This window comes from Chanodichthys erythropterus, chromosome 5 (genome assembly GCF_024489055.1).
Source record: "Chanodichthys erythropterus isolate Z2021 chromosome 5, ASM2448905v1, whole genome shotgun sequence".
Lineage (NCBI taxonomy): Eukaryota > Metazoa > Chordata > Actinopteri > Cypriniformes > Xenocyprididae > Chanodichthys > Chanodichthys erythropterus.
Window position 1 is genome coordinate 1,606,006 of NC_090225.1, and position 16,222 is coordinate 1,622,227.

Here is a 16,222-nt window from a genome sequence, read left to right on the forward strand (position 1 = left end):
CTAAATCAATCTATCAGATTCATTTTAAAACAGTCACCAATCAAGCTCAACAGAACCATAAATAAATGAAAAAACTAAACGAAATGGTTACTGTTGAAAGCTGACAAAATAAAAATAAAATGCTAAAATAATATAAAAAAATAAAATGCTAAAATAAGATAAAAAATAAAATGCTAAAATAAGACAAAAAAATATAATGCTAAAATAAGATAAAAAATAAAATGCTAAAATAATATAAAAAATAAAATGCTAAAACTAGATAAAAAATAAAATGCTAAAATAAGACAAAAAAATTAAATGTTAAAATAAGACAAAAATATAAAATGCTAAAATAAAATAAAAAATAAAATTCTGAAATAAGATAAAAAAAAATAAAATGCTAAAATAAGACAAAAATAAAATGCTAAAATAAGATAAAAATAAAATGATAAAATAAGATAAAAATAAAATTATAAAATAAGATAAAAAATAAAATTATAAAATAGATAAAAAAATGAAATGATAAAATAAGATAAAAAATAAAATTATAAAATAAGATAAAGAATAAAATGATAAAATAAAACAGAAAATAAAATGATAAAATAAGATAAAGAATAAAATGCTAAAATAAGATAAAAATAAAATGATAAAATAAGATAAAGAATAAAATGATAAAATAAGATAGAAAATAAAATGATAAAATATGATAAAAAATAAAATGATAAAATAGATAAAAAAATAAAATAATAGAATAAAAAAAATCAAACAAAAAACTAAACTAAAATAAAACAAATAAAATAAAGCAAAAAACTAAAAATATAGATACTAATTTTTAATAAGAAATACAAACAGTTGACCAAATCACTTGAGCAGAATGGGGTTGATTACCATTGAGTACTTGTTAACTATTCCTGTGGCATCACCATGATAGATGTAAACAGCTCCTCCATAGTCGTCCTCTTTAGGGGCTCCAATCGCAACATCTACAGAACAAAAGACGAGAAGAAGTCAATGAGAAAGATGGAAACAAGGGAGAAACAGAGAGCACACACTGTACGATATTTACCACGATTCTGTCATCTAAATTTCAGAGATTTCAAAACATTTCTTTTGTCGTAGGGCAAACGCTACCATTTGAGTTTCACGTCTCATTGATGATGTAAGATCATGGTACATAAATTGATCACAATATAGAGTTGTTGTAGAGTCTGCCTTGGCTTTTACTCAAGATCTTATTGGGGTCATTACGTACAGTCTGACAAGCAACAATCGTAAATGTTAGAAGAAGAAAAAAAAACAGAATAAAGTGCAGCCGGCTTTAGAGAGCCTGCCAGAGACCTAGGACTGGAATAGAAATGCTAGAAGTGGATTTGTGTGTGTCAGGACCCCAATAAATTACTGTTTGCTTTAAGCCCATCTCTGTTAGAGAGACGCTCTGCTAAGTCACTTAATGGACACTTACGTGTTTTTGAGAGCCTGTAAAGGTCTGTGAAACTTCAGGGGGTTGAAACTGTCATAAAAAAGCCCTTGTGCATGAACAACAGCAGTGCACATTTGACTACCACATATTTTAAATGTGCTGAGCTTCAAAAAATGATTCTGCAAACACTAAATCTGAAGCACCAGCCATTAATATCTATATTCATAACCTGAGATGTTTCTGACACTTGAGACTGAGACAATTTACTGGCTTATTTACATGCAAAACCTTTATATAATTAGCGTTCAGGGGTTGATTTGGGGTTGGTACGATTTTTTAATGTTTTTGAAAGATGTCTATTAAGCTCTCCAAGGCTGCATTTATTTGATCAAAAATAGAGTAAAATTTTGAAAAATTATTACAATTCAAAATAACAGTTTTCTATGTGAATATATTTTAAACTGTAATTTATATCCAGTGATCAAAGCTGAATTTTCAGCATCATTACTCCAGTCTTCAGTGTCACATGATCCTTCAGAAATCATTCTAATATGATAATTTGCTGCATTTGCTATATTATATTAAAATAAAAAATATTTTTAAATTATTTTAATCTTTAAATTATTTCATTTATTTTATTATGTTTTATGTTGTAATATTATATATCAAAATAAATAATTTTAATTTTTTAATTATTTAATTTAATTTTATTATGTTTTATTGTTTTATTATATTATATTAAATTAAAATAAATAATTTTAATTTTTAATTATTTTATTTTATTATTTTTTATTTTGTCTTATTATATTATATTATATTATATTATATTATATTATATTAATTATATTATATTATATTATATTATATTATATTATATTATATTATATTATATTATATTATATTATATTATATTATATTATATTATATTATATTATATTATATTATATTAATTTATTCCTGTGATCAAAGCTGAATTTTCAGCATCATTACTCCAGTCTTAAGTGTCACATGATCCTTCAGAAATCATTCTAATATGATGATTTGCTGCTCAAGAAACATTTCTGATTATTATCAATTTTGAAAACAGTTGTGGGAACCGTAAAGGGTTTTATTTTTTAGTATAGAAATTTCCAAAGAACAGCATTTATTTGCAATAGAAATCTTTATTAGGGTACAGACCCCCTGTTTTTCACATGCTGATGTACATTTATAACCAATAAGAGGCAGGTCAAATGGAAACAGGTTAACCTCATATAATCTCTGGTGGTTACAGCCTCCTAAAGGACATTTACTACCACACTGACCCCTGAACAGTTAATCAGCTAATCACACATGTGTACAGTTTTTACTAGGACGCTTGATTGTTTAAATCAGACTCTTGTTTTAAAGTGCTGCCAACCCCCTCGCCATCCCACACCGGAAAGATTCACTTCCTGTTTAATCCGACACATCTGTCTCCACTTCTCAGATATTCCTCCTCAGGCCATTTGAATGACCTTCATCAGCTCTAATTTCTTACCATCTCATTTCCACATGAATGGATGTGTTTGGTCTTTTTAGAAGCTCATTCACTGCTCTGATGTGTAATCATTTTGAGCTCAAGCAGACTTTGGACACTGACCTTGATAGCCATCGTCATCAATGTCCCCAAGAGACGCGATACACTCTCCAAAATGAGCATTGTACGCATTGTCACCGTTCAATACCGCAACTTCCTCCATTACTCCCTAAACAAACAGGAAGAAAAAAACATTATGTTCAAAACATTTGTCAAGTCGCATAAAGATATTTACCTTAAGCACAATGCAACTTTTTTCACAAGATGTAATATAAGTCTCCAGAATGTGTGTGTGAAGTTTCAGCTCAAAATCCCCCACAGATCATTTATTATAGCTTGTCAAATTTGCCCCTATTTGGGTGTGTCCCTTTTTGTGTGTGTCCCTTTAAATGCAAATGAGCTTGCCAGAACAAAGTTACTGGGTTGTCCTTTTTTAGGTTTTCTGGGTTGGTAGATGCACCGGGGACCCGATTATATCATATAAACTTTAAAGGCATTGTTTAAAGTGTTGTGTATGACAAATATTGTAAACACATGCTGTATGTAAGGCATAGTGAACTCACATTACCACTGCTGAGGTAAACAGAAACCTGGCCTTCATCCCGGATCTCGCTGTGCATGGGTGCTCCGACCAGCAAGTCTGACAGTCCGTCTGCGTTTAGGTCAACTGCACACAATGAGGAGCCAAAGTAAGAGCCCATCTGAAACCAAGCCGAGCCAAGAGCAAACGGGTCAGGTTAACAAAGCCATGCACAAAGGCATAAGATGCATTACCTCATACTAGTGTTTTCTTTGAAAGAAACGATTTAGCTACGCTGCCCCATATTTGAACATACTGTACATGAAGATATATGGTTTTATATACATACAGACATCTGGTTTTCCACTTTTTGTGCTTTTTCTTACACAAAACTTGAGATATAGAGCATGAGTATGTGGTTTTTGTTGAGTATAATATTTGATACATCAGGCTTTCATGGCTAATATAGTATGATATAGTAAAGCTCATTCTTGAGCAGGAAAAACAACGTAATTTTATACAGAGGCCCAAACTAAGCAAAAATATGCAATTTGGTGCAGATGCTAGTATGAAATGATGAACGTATAATCAAGAGAGATTGCTTCATGCCAATAGGTGAATATAACAATATAAAAGTTACGTTTACTAAGATTTTACAGCAAAAAGACGACCACGAGCTGAAGGTGGACATTTACAATTATACTAAAAGACCAGAAGGCATGTAGTAGATTTGATTTTAACTAAAGTTTTGATCTTATTGATAATTTAGAGGCATAAGAAATTTGCATATGGGTCAATGACGTGACGGGTCTTTTTTTTTTTTGTCCAAAGGCCTTAATAATAATAATAATAAACAGAGATATGACATCCAAAGTATGTTAGGTAGTACAACTAGATCTCTTTTATTGAATCCAAAATGTTTTAATTATATTTTGCTTCATATAAAGCTATTTTAAAGTGTCATTCGGTTCATTTGTGATTAAAATATCTTAAAATGCAATAAATGTATATATTTTTTTATTCTGGCATGATTTTATATCATCATATATCAACATAGTGCAAAATGATATTAAAATTATGTGTAGAAGTCGTTACTTTGTTATGAGAAAGTATGTCCGGAAAAATGAATTTCATTGATGTCATTCGGAGTAACCAATATAAAGATAATTTTGGATCAAGTCATGTGGTCAGTATCATGTGACAGGATGTGACATCATTCAGACACCTGCAAAGGACCACATGGTCGTGAAGCAAAGTAACTAAATCTCTCTTAACTATTTGATAAATTCATGTTTTCTCTTGATCATACGCATGTCCCGAAACATCAACCGCTATAAAACATGGAAAATGTTGTAATATTTTAAAAACTTGTACTAAATACTAAATGTTTGATTGTTCTTTTGTTAGATATCAGCCTGTTAGCATTGATTGAAAATATCGTCATTCGGTAAAACCGAAATTTTGGTTAAACCAAATGACTTTTTTTGGTGACAAATTTTGACCATCTTGTAATAAATGACAAAATCTGTGTTAATTGATTATAAAAACCACATAATCTCCTTGTTAACACTTAATAAAACTTAAAAATTAATTATATCATGATTATGTTTTTTTACACTTGTTCGTCAATGATCCATATAAAACATAGGCTTTAAAGAGTTAATGGGATTTTTATGATGCTTTTTGTCCTTTTAGGATCTCGACAGCCCCTGATAAAAACATGCATTTAAAACACTGTGTTCTTTAAAAAGCTATGAATGATTAAAAAAAAACATTTGACATTTGGAAATATAAATCATAAGAAAACCAGAACATTATACTCACCATTTTCCCTGAGGCTTGAAAGGTCTTCACAAGAGACGTTCCCTCAATTCTGAAGATGTAAACCTAAAATATGAATGACAGTGTGGTTTTATAATGTCAAAGTTGGTGTAATGTAAACAGAACCTGGAAGCAATGATGCAAACCACCCACTTTTCCACCACCACTGTCTTGAGGAGCACCAGCTGCCACATCTATGGTTTTTGGAGAGGAAAAGTGACCAGCGGTCACAGCATACCCTAAAAAACACAAATCAGTGATGGACTGTGATCTACAGCACGCAATAGTGAAGTAGTTATTAACATCCAAGCAGGAATTACCGAGGTAACTGTATCTTTGAGGGCTCAGGTCGTCTTGATTAAGGTTGTAGTGAGTATTGGATGTCACGTTAAACACTTTGACTGTTCCGGTCCAGTAGTAAGAACCAGGTGCACCCATGACAACCAGCTCCTAGAAATCAATATAAAAACCAATGGAGATCCATTCAAAAAGACACCAAGTTTTCAACAGGCTTGAACAGCTGAAAAAAGTTACATTTTAAATTATAGTATCTGTTGGTGAGGCTTTGGTCAACCGAAAGCCACAAACCATGTTGTACTATCTGCTGGTAACCCAACCGTGAGCTGAAAGGGCAGCTGTCGTTCTCCGCTTTGATCACTCAATGGACTTTAAGCTGGAGGAGAACTCAAGCCTTTGAACTGTTTTAATTGCTCCACATTGTCACACTTCAAATAAGATGTCGTTTTATTTTACGTGACCGCCGCAATGGAGGGTAAGCTGCAAACATCTCATTCTGTTTCTCCATAGAGAAATTTATTTTTTGGGATACTGTATCAATGTTTCAGGACAGATCTACAATGTAAGGTTAAGCAATGACATATTATGACATAATAAAAGTTTAATTCATGAAAAAATCCTAAAAAGAAATCGAACAATTAGAAAATTCAGTGTTTTTGTACTCTAAATATTAATCTAAAATTTTTTATTTATTTATTGTATATACTTTCATTTTTATTAATAATATAATATAATGTTTTATTATATTATATAATATTATATTGTTTTATTCTATTTATTTTAATATAATGTTTTATTTTATTTATTTTATTATGTTTTATTTTGTTTTATTATATTATACTATATTATATTGTATTTATTTTTATAATATAAAATAATAAAATAAAACATAATATATTATATAATATAATAAAACAAAATAAAAACATAATAAAATAATTAAAAAATTAAAATTATTTATTTTAATATAATATAACAACATTAAACATAATAAAACAATTTAAAATTATTTATTTTAATATAATATAATAAAACAACAATAAAATTAAATTAAATAATTTAAAAATGTTTTTATTTTAATATAATATAATAAAACATAATAAAACAAAAAATAAAATAATTTAATTTAATTATTTAAAATTAAAATTATTTATTTTGATATAATATAACAACACAAAACAAAATAAAACATAAAATAAAATATTATATTTTATTACTTTATATAATATAATATAATAAAACAATGAAACAACAAAATAAAACAGTATAATATAATATAATTTAACATAATATTTTAGCAAATGTGGCAAGTCAGCATATTAGAATGATTTCTGAAGGATCATGTGACACTGAAGACTGGAGTAATGATGCTGAAAATACAGCTTTGATCACAGGAATAAATTACACTTTACTATATATTCACATAGAAAACAGCTATTTTTCAAATTGTAATAATATTTCACAATATTACTGTTTTTACTGTGTTTTTGATCAAATACCTGCAGCCTTGGTGAACATTAGAGAAATCTTTCAAAAAACATAAATCTTACAGACCCCCACTTTTGAACAGTAGTGTAATTTCTTGAAATAAGACAATTGATTTATATTGTTTAATTGTCAATGCTTAGTGAAAAATCTCTATGAAGAAAATGAAATGGAAAAATACTTGTGGAACCAAAGCCACTGAACAAGTTGTGCTCCAATCGACATATATATTTTAAAAAATGCACAATTTGGCATAAATGTTCAGCTTGGTGGAAAAAAAACATTTTCCCTTTTTCCGACATCCATTATCTCTGAGGATGCAAATAAAAAAGCTTGGGCACATGGAATATCCCTCAAGTGACAGAAGAAACGGGGTTTTTACGTAGTTGTTTTGAGTTCCATCAAGCCACAAATGGACGTTCTTCACTGCTTTTTCCATTTCACAACGCCTGACTGCTAAAAAACACACAAAAGCTATTTGACTGGGTCAGTCCTGCCAAACATGTAAAAACACCACCTCCAGCTGAGCCGACAGCATACAATCAAGGAGTTTTTAGACATCTGTTTTAGCCACTTAAGGTCACTAAAGACATTCTTCCAAATGATAAAGTGCCATTACCACCCAAACTACAAAGCAGCCAATGCAGATGCCATTCTTCTATGGGTCAAGCCTTTTGGATTCCTCTCTGTGACTATCCAACGCTGATCTGGTCGGCTTTAAGGTGTCAAGACAAACAAGAGCTCTGTTCCAAAACCTAGTGAACTACCATTTCTCAGCCATCTCTTAAAATACACAGTCTGATAAATGAAAAACACCTCAGTAATCAGAACCTCCATGGAGTTTAGTTTCCAGTCATATTTCGTTTCAGAAAAACAAAGTGAAAAGGGTCAGAGAGTGAGTGATGATATTGATGAACGGTTGGGCATCACATCTGTCAGCCTGTGTTCTCATATCTGTTCCAGTGCCTGGATTGCACGTTAACAGGCTGGCTGCACTTCATACAAAACACTGAAACGGTCAATGTGCAAAAAGAGGGGCAAGTGGACAAACAACGCGCAGCCTTCATGCAAACGTGTGTATTGCACACGAACGGTTTGGATTCTGTTCAAATTCTTGCAGGGATCTTTTAAACAGAGGCTAACGGGCCTGTCAAGCCAAGGACTGGAATTAATTCAACCTTCCTCTTAAAGGGACAGTTCACACACACAAAAAAAAGTAAATTCTTTCATCATGTACTTATATGAATTTCTTTCTTTAAAGGATTAGTTCACCCCCATGTCATCCAAGATGTCTTTCTTTCATCAGTCGAAAAGAAATGAAGGTTTTTGAGGAAAACATTCCAGAATTTTTCTCCATATAGTGGACTTCACTGGGGTTCAACGGGTTGAAGGTCCAAATGTCAGTTTCAGTGCAGCTTCAAAGAGCTCTACATGATCCCAGACGAGGAATAAGAGTCTTATCTAGAGAAACTATCGGGCATTTTCTAAAAAAAATAAAATAAAAATGATATACTTATTGTTAACCACAAATGCTCGTCTTGCACTGCTCTGTGATGCTCCATGCATGACGTAATCATGTTGGAAAGGTCATGCGTGATGTAGGCGGAAGTACCGATACAGTGTTTAAAAGTCAAACGCCTTTACAAAACATTGTAATGTCGGATGATTTTGAAGATGGAGTGGTACTTTCCAGCGTGATTACATAATGCATGGCGTATCTCAGACCAGTGCAAGATGAGCATTTGTGGTTCAATGTATGAAAACAAGAACAATTTTATAGAACAATTTTTGATATTGATATCCACAAATGGAAAAGAACAGATTGGAAAGTCTGCTAAACATCATCATTGGTGTTCCAAGGAAGAAAGAACATCATACAGGTTTGGAATGACATCTTTGGGTGAACTATCCCTTTAAAACCCTGGAGATTGACTATATCACACGCACTCTGTTATATGTCTGTGTTCATATGTGTAATCAAAGACTTGAGCAGCACACATGTGAAAACACGTAACAAGCTCGTACTTATACCGACCTCAGTGAAAACGCCTGCGATCCCGGCTTGGCACGAGCCATGTTCTTCCCCATAGGTCTTCTTATGGTCTGTGAGAGTGAGTAGGGGGAGAGAGAGAGAGGAAGGAAAAAAACAACAGACCACAAATGATTTCGCTGTGAGCCTGAGCCAGCATTTACTGGAGTTCTTCCGACATTCCATATGGAGTTAGTCAAAGTCCCAACTCCATCCAAGAGGAATCTGGGGGCCGAGAGACAGACTGAGAACGACCTAACAGCACCGCGTTCAACAAAAGCTCACACTCTGGAGGGCTTTGAGAAAGGGGGGATTGCTGTGCTCTCCGGTTACAGAAAATATTGGGCTTGGATCTCCCTATAATGCACTGCACACACATAGAAGGCCCCCAATACCAACTCATTGGAGTCAGGAAAAGATATGGAAGGAAATAAATAACTCAGGAGCTGAACACGGAAACAAATTCAGATCAAGAATCTGTGCACCCTCCCTCGCTTTTTCCAAAGCAAATCAAAACATCTTGTAAAATACGAGGAATCCTACTGGGATGATGAAATTTAATGCTGATGGTGGTGCTGAATTTAATATACTACAATAACATGTGTCAAATGTATAATATGTGATGGGGGGAGTGATAAACAGTGAGTGCAAGCCAGTTCTGATATTGACAGCCGGTGATTGGCACCCTTAAAGAAACACTCCAGGTTCAATACAAGTTCATTTCTGTGGCATGCTGCCGATTAAGATAGAAAAAAATGCTGACTCGTTTCTCAGGATATAAAAATAAGGAAAATTGGGTTTCACAGTAATGCACTTGAAATTCTGTGGGATAAAGCACTGCACTGGAATGAAAATGAAAATATATGCCATTTTGAAAGTCTATGACTAAGAACTGTGCCCTTTTGTGGGCTATTCAAGTGTTTGTGCGGAGTGTGAAAGCTGAATAACAGCTCGCTTACTGCATGACGGCTAACATGGAGGCGCCGGCGCGATCACTTGCACTTAAAATACTCTGTCACTTTTGGTCATACAGATAAGAGTAATACATCCTTTGAATATGTGAAGAGTATCATTTTATTTGTGTGCATTCACAATAACAACAAAATGTTGTGCTTTTGTAAAATAATGAAACCAAGTCAGCATTGTCGACTTAATCTCTGCAACCGAAAATAGAGAAAATACTAATTTATCAATAAGCAAGCAATTTTGGATTTATTTTTTTAGCCAGCAATATATTAATATAGTAAAAGGCATGTTTTTGCTCACCCCCAAATAGGGGCAAATTTGTGGGGTATTTTAAGCTGAAACTTGACCAGACCAGATACTTATATTACATCATGTGAAATATGGGGAAATATGAGGGCATAATAGGTGCCTTTTAACCCAACCTGCTGAGTTTGTCCATATTTTACCCAGCTTGGGTTGTTTTTAACCCAGCATTTTTTAGAGTGCAATTCAGGGTTCATGCAAACTTTTGGGAGTGAAATTCAAGCACTTTTCAAGGACTTTTTAAAGGACTTTTTCACACTTTTTCCAGCACTTAAAATCTCTAAATATGATCCAATTTTAATGTTATTTTTAATGTGATGACTTGTAAAACTAAAAGTTTAAAGATGAAGGAACACTTTGTGGCAAACAAACCTTTATTTAAAAATACATTAAATTACCAGTATAACCAGTAGGTTGCGGCAGAGGAGCACTTATTTGGCTTTTTAGCCATTTCCACTTCCTAATATATGGGGAAAAGTAGGGAAAAGTCTCATGAAAAACAAAAACTTTACTTCAAATTGTGACTGAATTACACAGAAAGCAAATAAAGAGACTCATTTTATAATCATTGAAGCTGTCGGTCAGTTCATTATGGTATATTTAATAACAGTAGAATATTTTTCCCTAAAAAATGTGTTTTTTGCATGTTACTGTTATGAATAAAAGTTAATTTTATCTACATCTCAGTTCAAGCTCAGTGCTTTACTGTCAAATTTTTGATTAATAAACGTGTAATATTATTAGTAACTGCACTTATTAATGCAAAACAATAGTAATATGATTAAATTACCTTTATAATTAAAGCGCCCAGGGCCACCTTCTGTAGATCTCAAATGTTAGTCTGCAGCCCTGATAATATTATGCCACAAATTCAGGTAAATCTGATAAAGTGATGAAACCTGAACATTTCTTTGGTCATGGTATCATGGTATTATTTTTTTTGGATTTGGTACCATGGTGACATCATGGTTTTTTGGCCATAATGTTTGCTGAATAAAGTCTAAACCATCCCTTAGCTTGATGTGTAAAAAGTCAAATATTTAATCTGCATAACCCTGAATGTGTCCTCCAAATTCCCAGGTGCTGCGCCCTGCCTGACAGGTCATATTTCTCTCCACCAGAGTCTGGAAGTGTGCTGCTTCTTTATGATTCTGGAGGTGCCAGCGCTCTGATGCCAGACAACATCACTCTGAGGTTTTGGAGGAAGTTCAGGGCGCCATAACTCATTGTGAAGCCCGTTGAGAACACGTGCCACAATAAACAGTGTCATCTTTCCAACTTGTTCTGAGGGTTCAAGGCTCGGACTTGGCCATCGCTTCTGTAGCCTGCTTTAGTTGGGTGTTCTAGTATGATGAAGACCAGAACTTCTCCAAGTCCCACGCTCACGACACAATATACAATGTCATACATATCCAAGATTCAATATACACTGCAACATCACAACTGAACCACAATTTCAACTGGCATGTGAAGTAAATAAGCAAGATGAGTTTTCAATCTCTCTCACGCGGTTCATTTCACTTTAGTCCATTATGGTGCCTCATGGAAGCAGCTCTAACCACACCGAGAAACAGCAGTTTCAGCTCATTTAGATGACCTGCTTCTATATTAATTGGACTGTGGTGCAATCATGGTAACACTTGGGGTTTGAGGTTTGCTCAAATTACTAGCTTTAAGTAATATTCATAATAGTAACAGCGATGTTTGCTTTAGCAATTACCACTAACATTGCGTAATAACAGGAAGATCCCCATCAATGATCCTGATAAGCACTTTAGATCACTTGATTTAGAGACTTGATACTACTGATACACTGAATGTAACTTTGAAATCGCTGGTACATTTAAGAGGCAAGTGTTAAAGGCACACTATGTAATTTCTGCCACTAGAGGTCGCTTATTCAAAACAAAGGTGTAGCTTGAGATTGAACTGAGATTGAGTGTGGAATCATGGGAGATGTTGTCTTAACCTCGCAGCCGGTGAAAAAGAATCGGGATGGGACTCGGGCAGAAATCATGTTCATGGATGAGATTATTAACGTTACTGTAGTGTGAAGCAGAGCAGGACGAGGATCGAGGCCGCTGGAGCATTTGCTAATGAGACGAGCGTGACACAATAAATGCTGGATGGCTTGTGTTGATAAATGGCATGCAATTCATTTTAAAACATTGTATGATGGAGAAAATGCTATATTACTGTTACTAAAAATAAAGCTGCATCTGATTACAAAATAGTGTTTTTCTCTGAGGCATGGTGAGAACATGCAGTCGTGGAAAAATCAAGAAAACAAGATAATTTTTTAGTTAAATGCAAGTTAAATGCAAGTTAAATGCAAGTTAAATGCAAGCGATCGCGCCAGCGCCTCCATATCATGCAGTAAGTGCCTATTGTCAAATATTTGAATGTGTTTTGTTGTTTATTATGTCAACTGATCTATAACACGCGATGTGCCAGCGTCAACGCCAGCCAAAGTGCGAAAGCACATTTGAATTTAGCAGTGAACGTTCTGATCTTACCGGTGTTGTTATACACTTCAAATTGTTCAAATTGATCGCCTTTCATATTTTGAATTTTATGGACATTCTAACTGAATTCTATAGGCTATTCATGCAGTGAGTTGATGCCCTGCATCATATTCATCAACAGTCAACTGAATGAATAGCAGATGACCTATGTAGGTCTGGGGCGGGGCAAGTGTGTTAAATGCAATAAAAAATGTTATGCTTTATTTTTTTCCATAATTAATTAATCTAATTAATGCGTTAAACTCCTAGCCCTAGTAAGTACACAAGTCAACAAAATATATAACATTGTTCTAGTGGTTTTGGGATATTTTAGTCCAAAATAATCTTACATATTGTGCCTTTAACTAAAGCTAAAACTATAAAAAAATATTTTTGTTAACTGAAATAAAGCTGAAATAAAATTAAATATAAATATTAGATGAAAAGCTTAAACTTAAAAAATTTCAAAGAAAATGAGAAACGGTTCCTTGGCGACTACATGAATAATTAAATAAGTTCAAGTAGAAAGTATTGAATTAATTTCTAGAAATAAAAATAAATTAAAGCTAAACTAAAATATTAAAAACTAATATAACTGACAAAAGCACATAAAAAAATAAATTAAGGCTAAAATAGAATTTAAAAAAACAACAGTAAGTAATAAAACTGGCAAAAGTACATAAAATGTGAAACTGAAATGAAAACTGACAATAAAAAAAAATAAATAATAATAATCTAATTACATAAATAATACTATTAAGGAAAGTTGAAGTGGTAGAGAGCGAGTCGTACCTTCATAACACGGTATGAGAGGCTGTGATTTGCCCTGCAGAGTGGCTGGGATGATGGAGCAGTATCCGTGTGGAAGAATATATTCCGATTCATAATATATATTCTTCCAGCGGTGAGCGCAGGCCTGCAGACAATGAAAGAACAAGATGAGGGATGACAGATGATGACTATAGACGTTAGTCAGGGTAAACTGAATATTTAATTTGACATGAAACACAGGTACAAGTACAGCCCATTGACCAGACTCTATCCCTTACAGTTCCATTTACATCTAATTAAATATATTGTCTACCATGACTAGGGTGTGTATATATAGCACGCACATCAGATCTGAAATTGCATCATCATCATCATGGTAATTGCACCAAGAAACAAACAGGATACACAGACAAAGCTTCTTCTTTGTCTTCTTTCCAGTGCCAAATTTATTTCTGAGACAAAACCAGAACACAGAGCCAAGCCTGGCCACGGCTGTGGATCTAATATGTGCACTGAGAGGGGGTTGTTGGTTTTAGAAAGCTGAGCATCTTCATTCAAACATCTCTGATCTCTGGAACAACAGAAGCGCTCAAGGCCGTGAAGCCAGCCAGAGAACAGAGAGACTCTGAGAGAGAACAGACAAAGAGAAGGCAAAAAGGTCATAGACAGAGGACACTAAAGTAGCTGCATTTCCTGAAGGAAATGCCTGAAGGAAGTTCTTGCGAGGCAGAATTGTGTTAAAGTTTTGTGGGCTGTTACAGAAACCCTAATAATCCATGCAATAATTTTTTTTTAGTATATTCCTCATGATTCTTTTTTTTTTTTTATGGTGATCTTGACTTAATTATCTCATGGGAAAAAAACTAGGGTCACACAAATGTATTTATATAGTAAATTTCAAAGTAAAAACACAAACACATACATGCATATAGATATATAAATGCTGCCCTGGTGAGCATAAGAAACTTCTTTCTTTTATGTTTTATGAAACGTCTTTTTTATGCTTTAAATGCAAATGAGCTGCTGCTCCCGCCCCTTTCCAGAAGAGGGCGGAGCTTTAACAGCTCAACAACAACAAAGCTGGAGAATCTCACGCAGCCAAAATGAGGAAAGTGTTCAGCCTTACATTGTTCAAACCGGAGTCGACACTGATGGAGAGACTCAGGAAGAAGTTACAACTTTTAGACGTTTCTGAATGGTTAGTGGATAAATTGATGTAGTTGCTGTGGAGTTGATTCAACTCATCCACTAGCATGTGCCGTCATGTTCATCTTTTGTGCAAATCCAGCATTGAATTGACCATTGTTTAATGCTGATCACCAACTGGGGTTTTGTTTGAGTACAATAGACATTTATTTAGTAATAATACCCTCGAACATGCATTACTTTATTCGTTGTTCCACTTTTTCGTTGTTTCTGAATGGTCAGTGGATAAATTTATGTAGTTGTTGTGGAGTTGATTCAACTCAATTATGTGCCGTCATGTTAATCTTTTGTTAAAATTACACATTTTCACAGATTATGCAAGTGGTTCACAAACTTTCAAGCAGCACTGTATGCGCCTGCCACGGGCAACAGTATTAACAGTAACAATATTTTAGACAAAATTGGGTTACACTTTATTTTACAGTGCCGTAGTTACATTTTAATTACTCAAAGAAGTACTGAGAATTATTAATTAACTACATGTACTTACAATAGAGTTACAGTTAGGGTTAGGGTATGGTTTAGGGTTAGTTACTTGTAATTACGCATAATTTACTGTTATTACTATAGTAAGTACATGTACTAACATGTAACTACGGCACTGTAAAATAAAGTGTTACCCAAAATTGGCCGATTGGATGGCAATACTGTTTTCAGACCTCAAATACATAAAATATTACCCATTATAGACATGGTTTTTAAAGTAAAGAGTAAAGGAAACACTGTACAGTATTTACTGAAACAACCAGCTCTTTATTTACCCTTGTAAGTTCACAAGTACCTTTGTCTCCCCATAAAAACACTTTTTCATTGGATCTATGCAAATCCCATAGGTGACCTATTTTGATCTCAAAAAGGTGAGTTCTCACTGAAAGGTAAGGAGTTTGCATCTATGAAAGTTAAAAAAGTGAAATTATAATCAACCACCACTTTAATATAAATATATGTTATATTAAACACTATTTCCTAACCAGATGCGATGTGACACGATTCTGACAACAAACAATTCGTCTGTCCACACCAGACGCAACACTACTATAAGACGTGATCAAGTCAATCAAAAACCTCAGAAGAACACGTGGACGGGCTCTCTCTGCAAGCTCCCGCCACTCACAACGAAATGGATAAGTACACTCAAATTCAAGAATATTACACCATTTTAACACTAACATTAAAAATGCATACTGAGTTACTGAAACAATCTTTGTCATAGAATACACTTGTCTGTTCACAATGAGTTGACAGTCTTGAATGTTCTTGTTTCATTTAGTTTATTATGAAGATCTGAGGTGAATTATTGCTTTCAGTATGGCTATAAAAGACACAAAATGATATTCAAACTCACATTAGATGCTTTTAACTT

General features: G+C 33.5%; 1 protein-coding gene across 1 annotated transcript in view; it reads right to left on the reverse strand.

Annotated features, from left to right (window-relative positions):
* The window catches only part of itga9 (integrin, alpha 9), a 113,986-nt gene that overhangs the window by 80,443 nt on the left and 17,321 nt on the right, over window positions 1-16,222 (reverse strand). The window contains exons 4-11 of the mRNA XM_067385608.1: window positions 13,675-13,798; window positions 9,116-9,183; window positions 5,619-5,748; window positions 5,452-5,537; window positions 5,302-5,364; window positions 3,521-3,658; window positions 3,021-3,126; window positions 868-962 (exon numbers count right to left, since the gene is read on the reverse strand). Coding sequence (XP_067241709.1) covers window positions 868-962; window positions 3,021-3,126; window positions 3,521-3,658; window positions 5,302-5,364; window positions 5,452-5,537; window positions 5,619-5,748; window positions 9,116-9,183; window positions 13,675-13,798 — 810 coding nt within the window. The remainder of the gene's footprint in view (window positions 1-867; window positions 963-3,020; window positions 3,127-3,520; window positions 3,659-5,301; window positions 5,365-5,451; window positions 5,538-5,618; window positions 5,749-9,115; window positions 9,184-13,674; window positions 13,799-16,222) is intronic.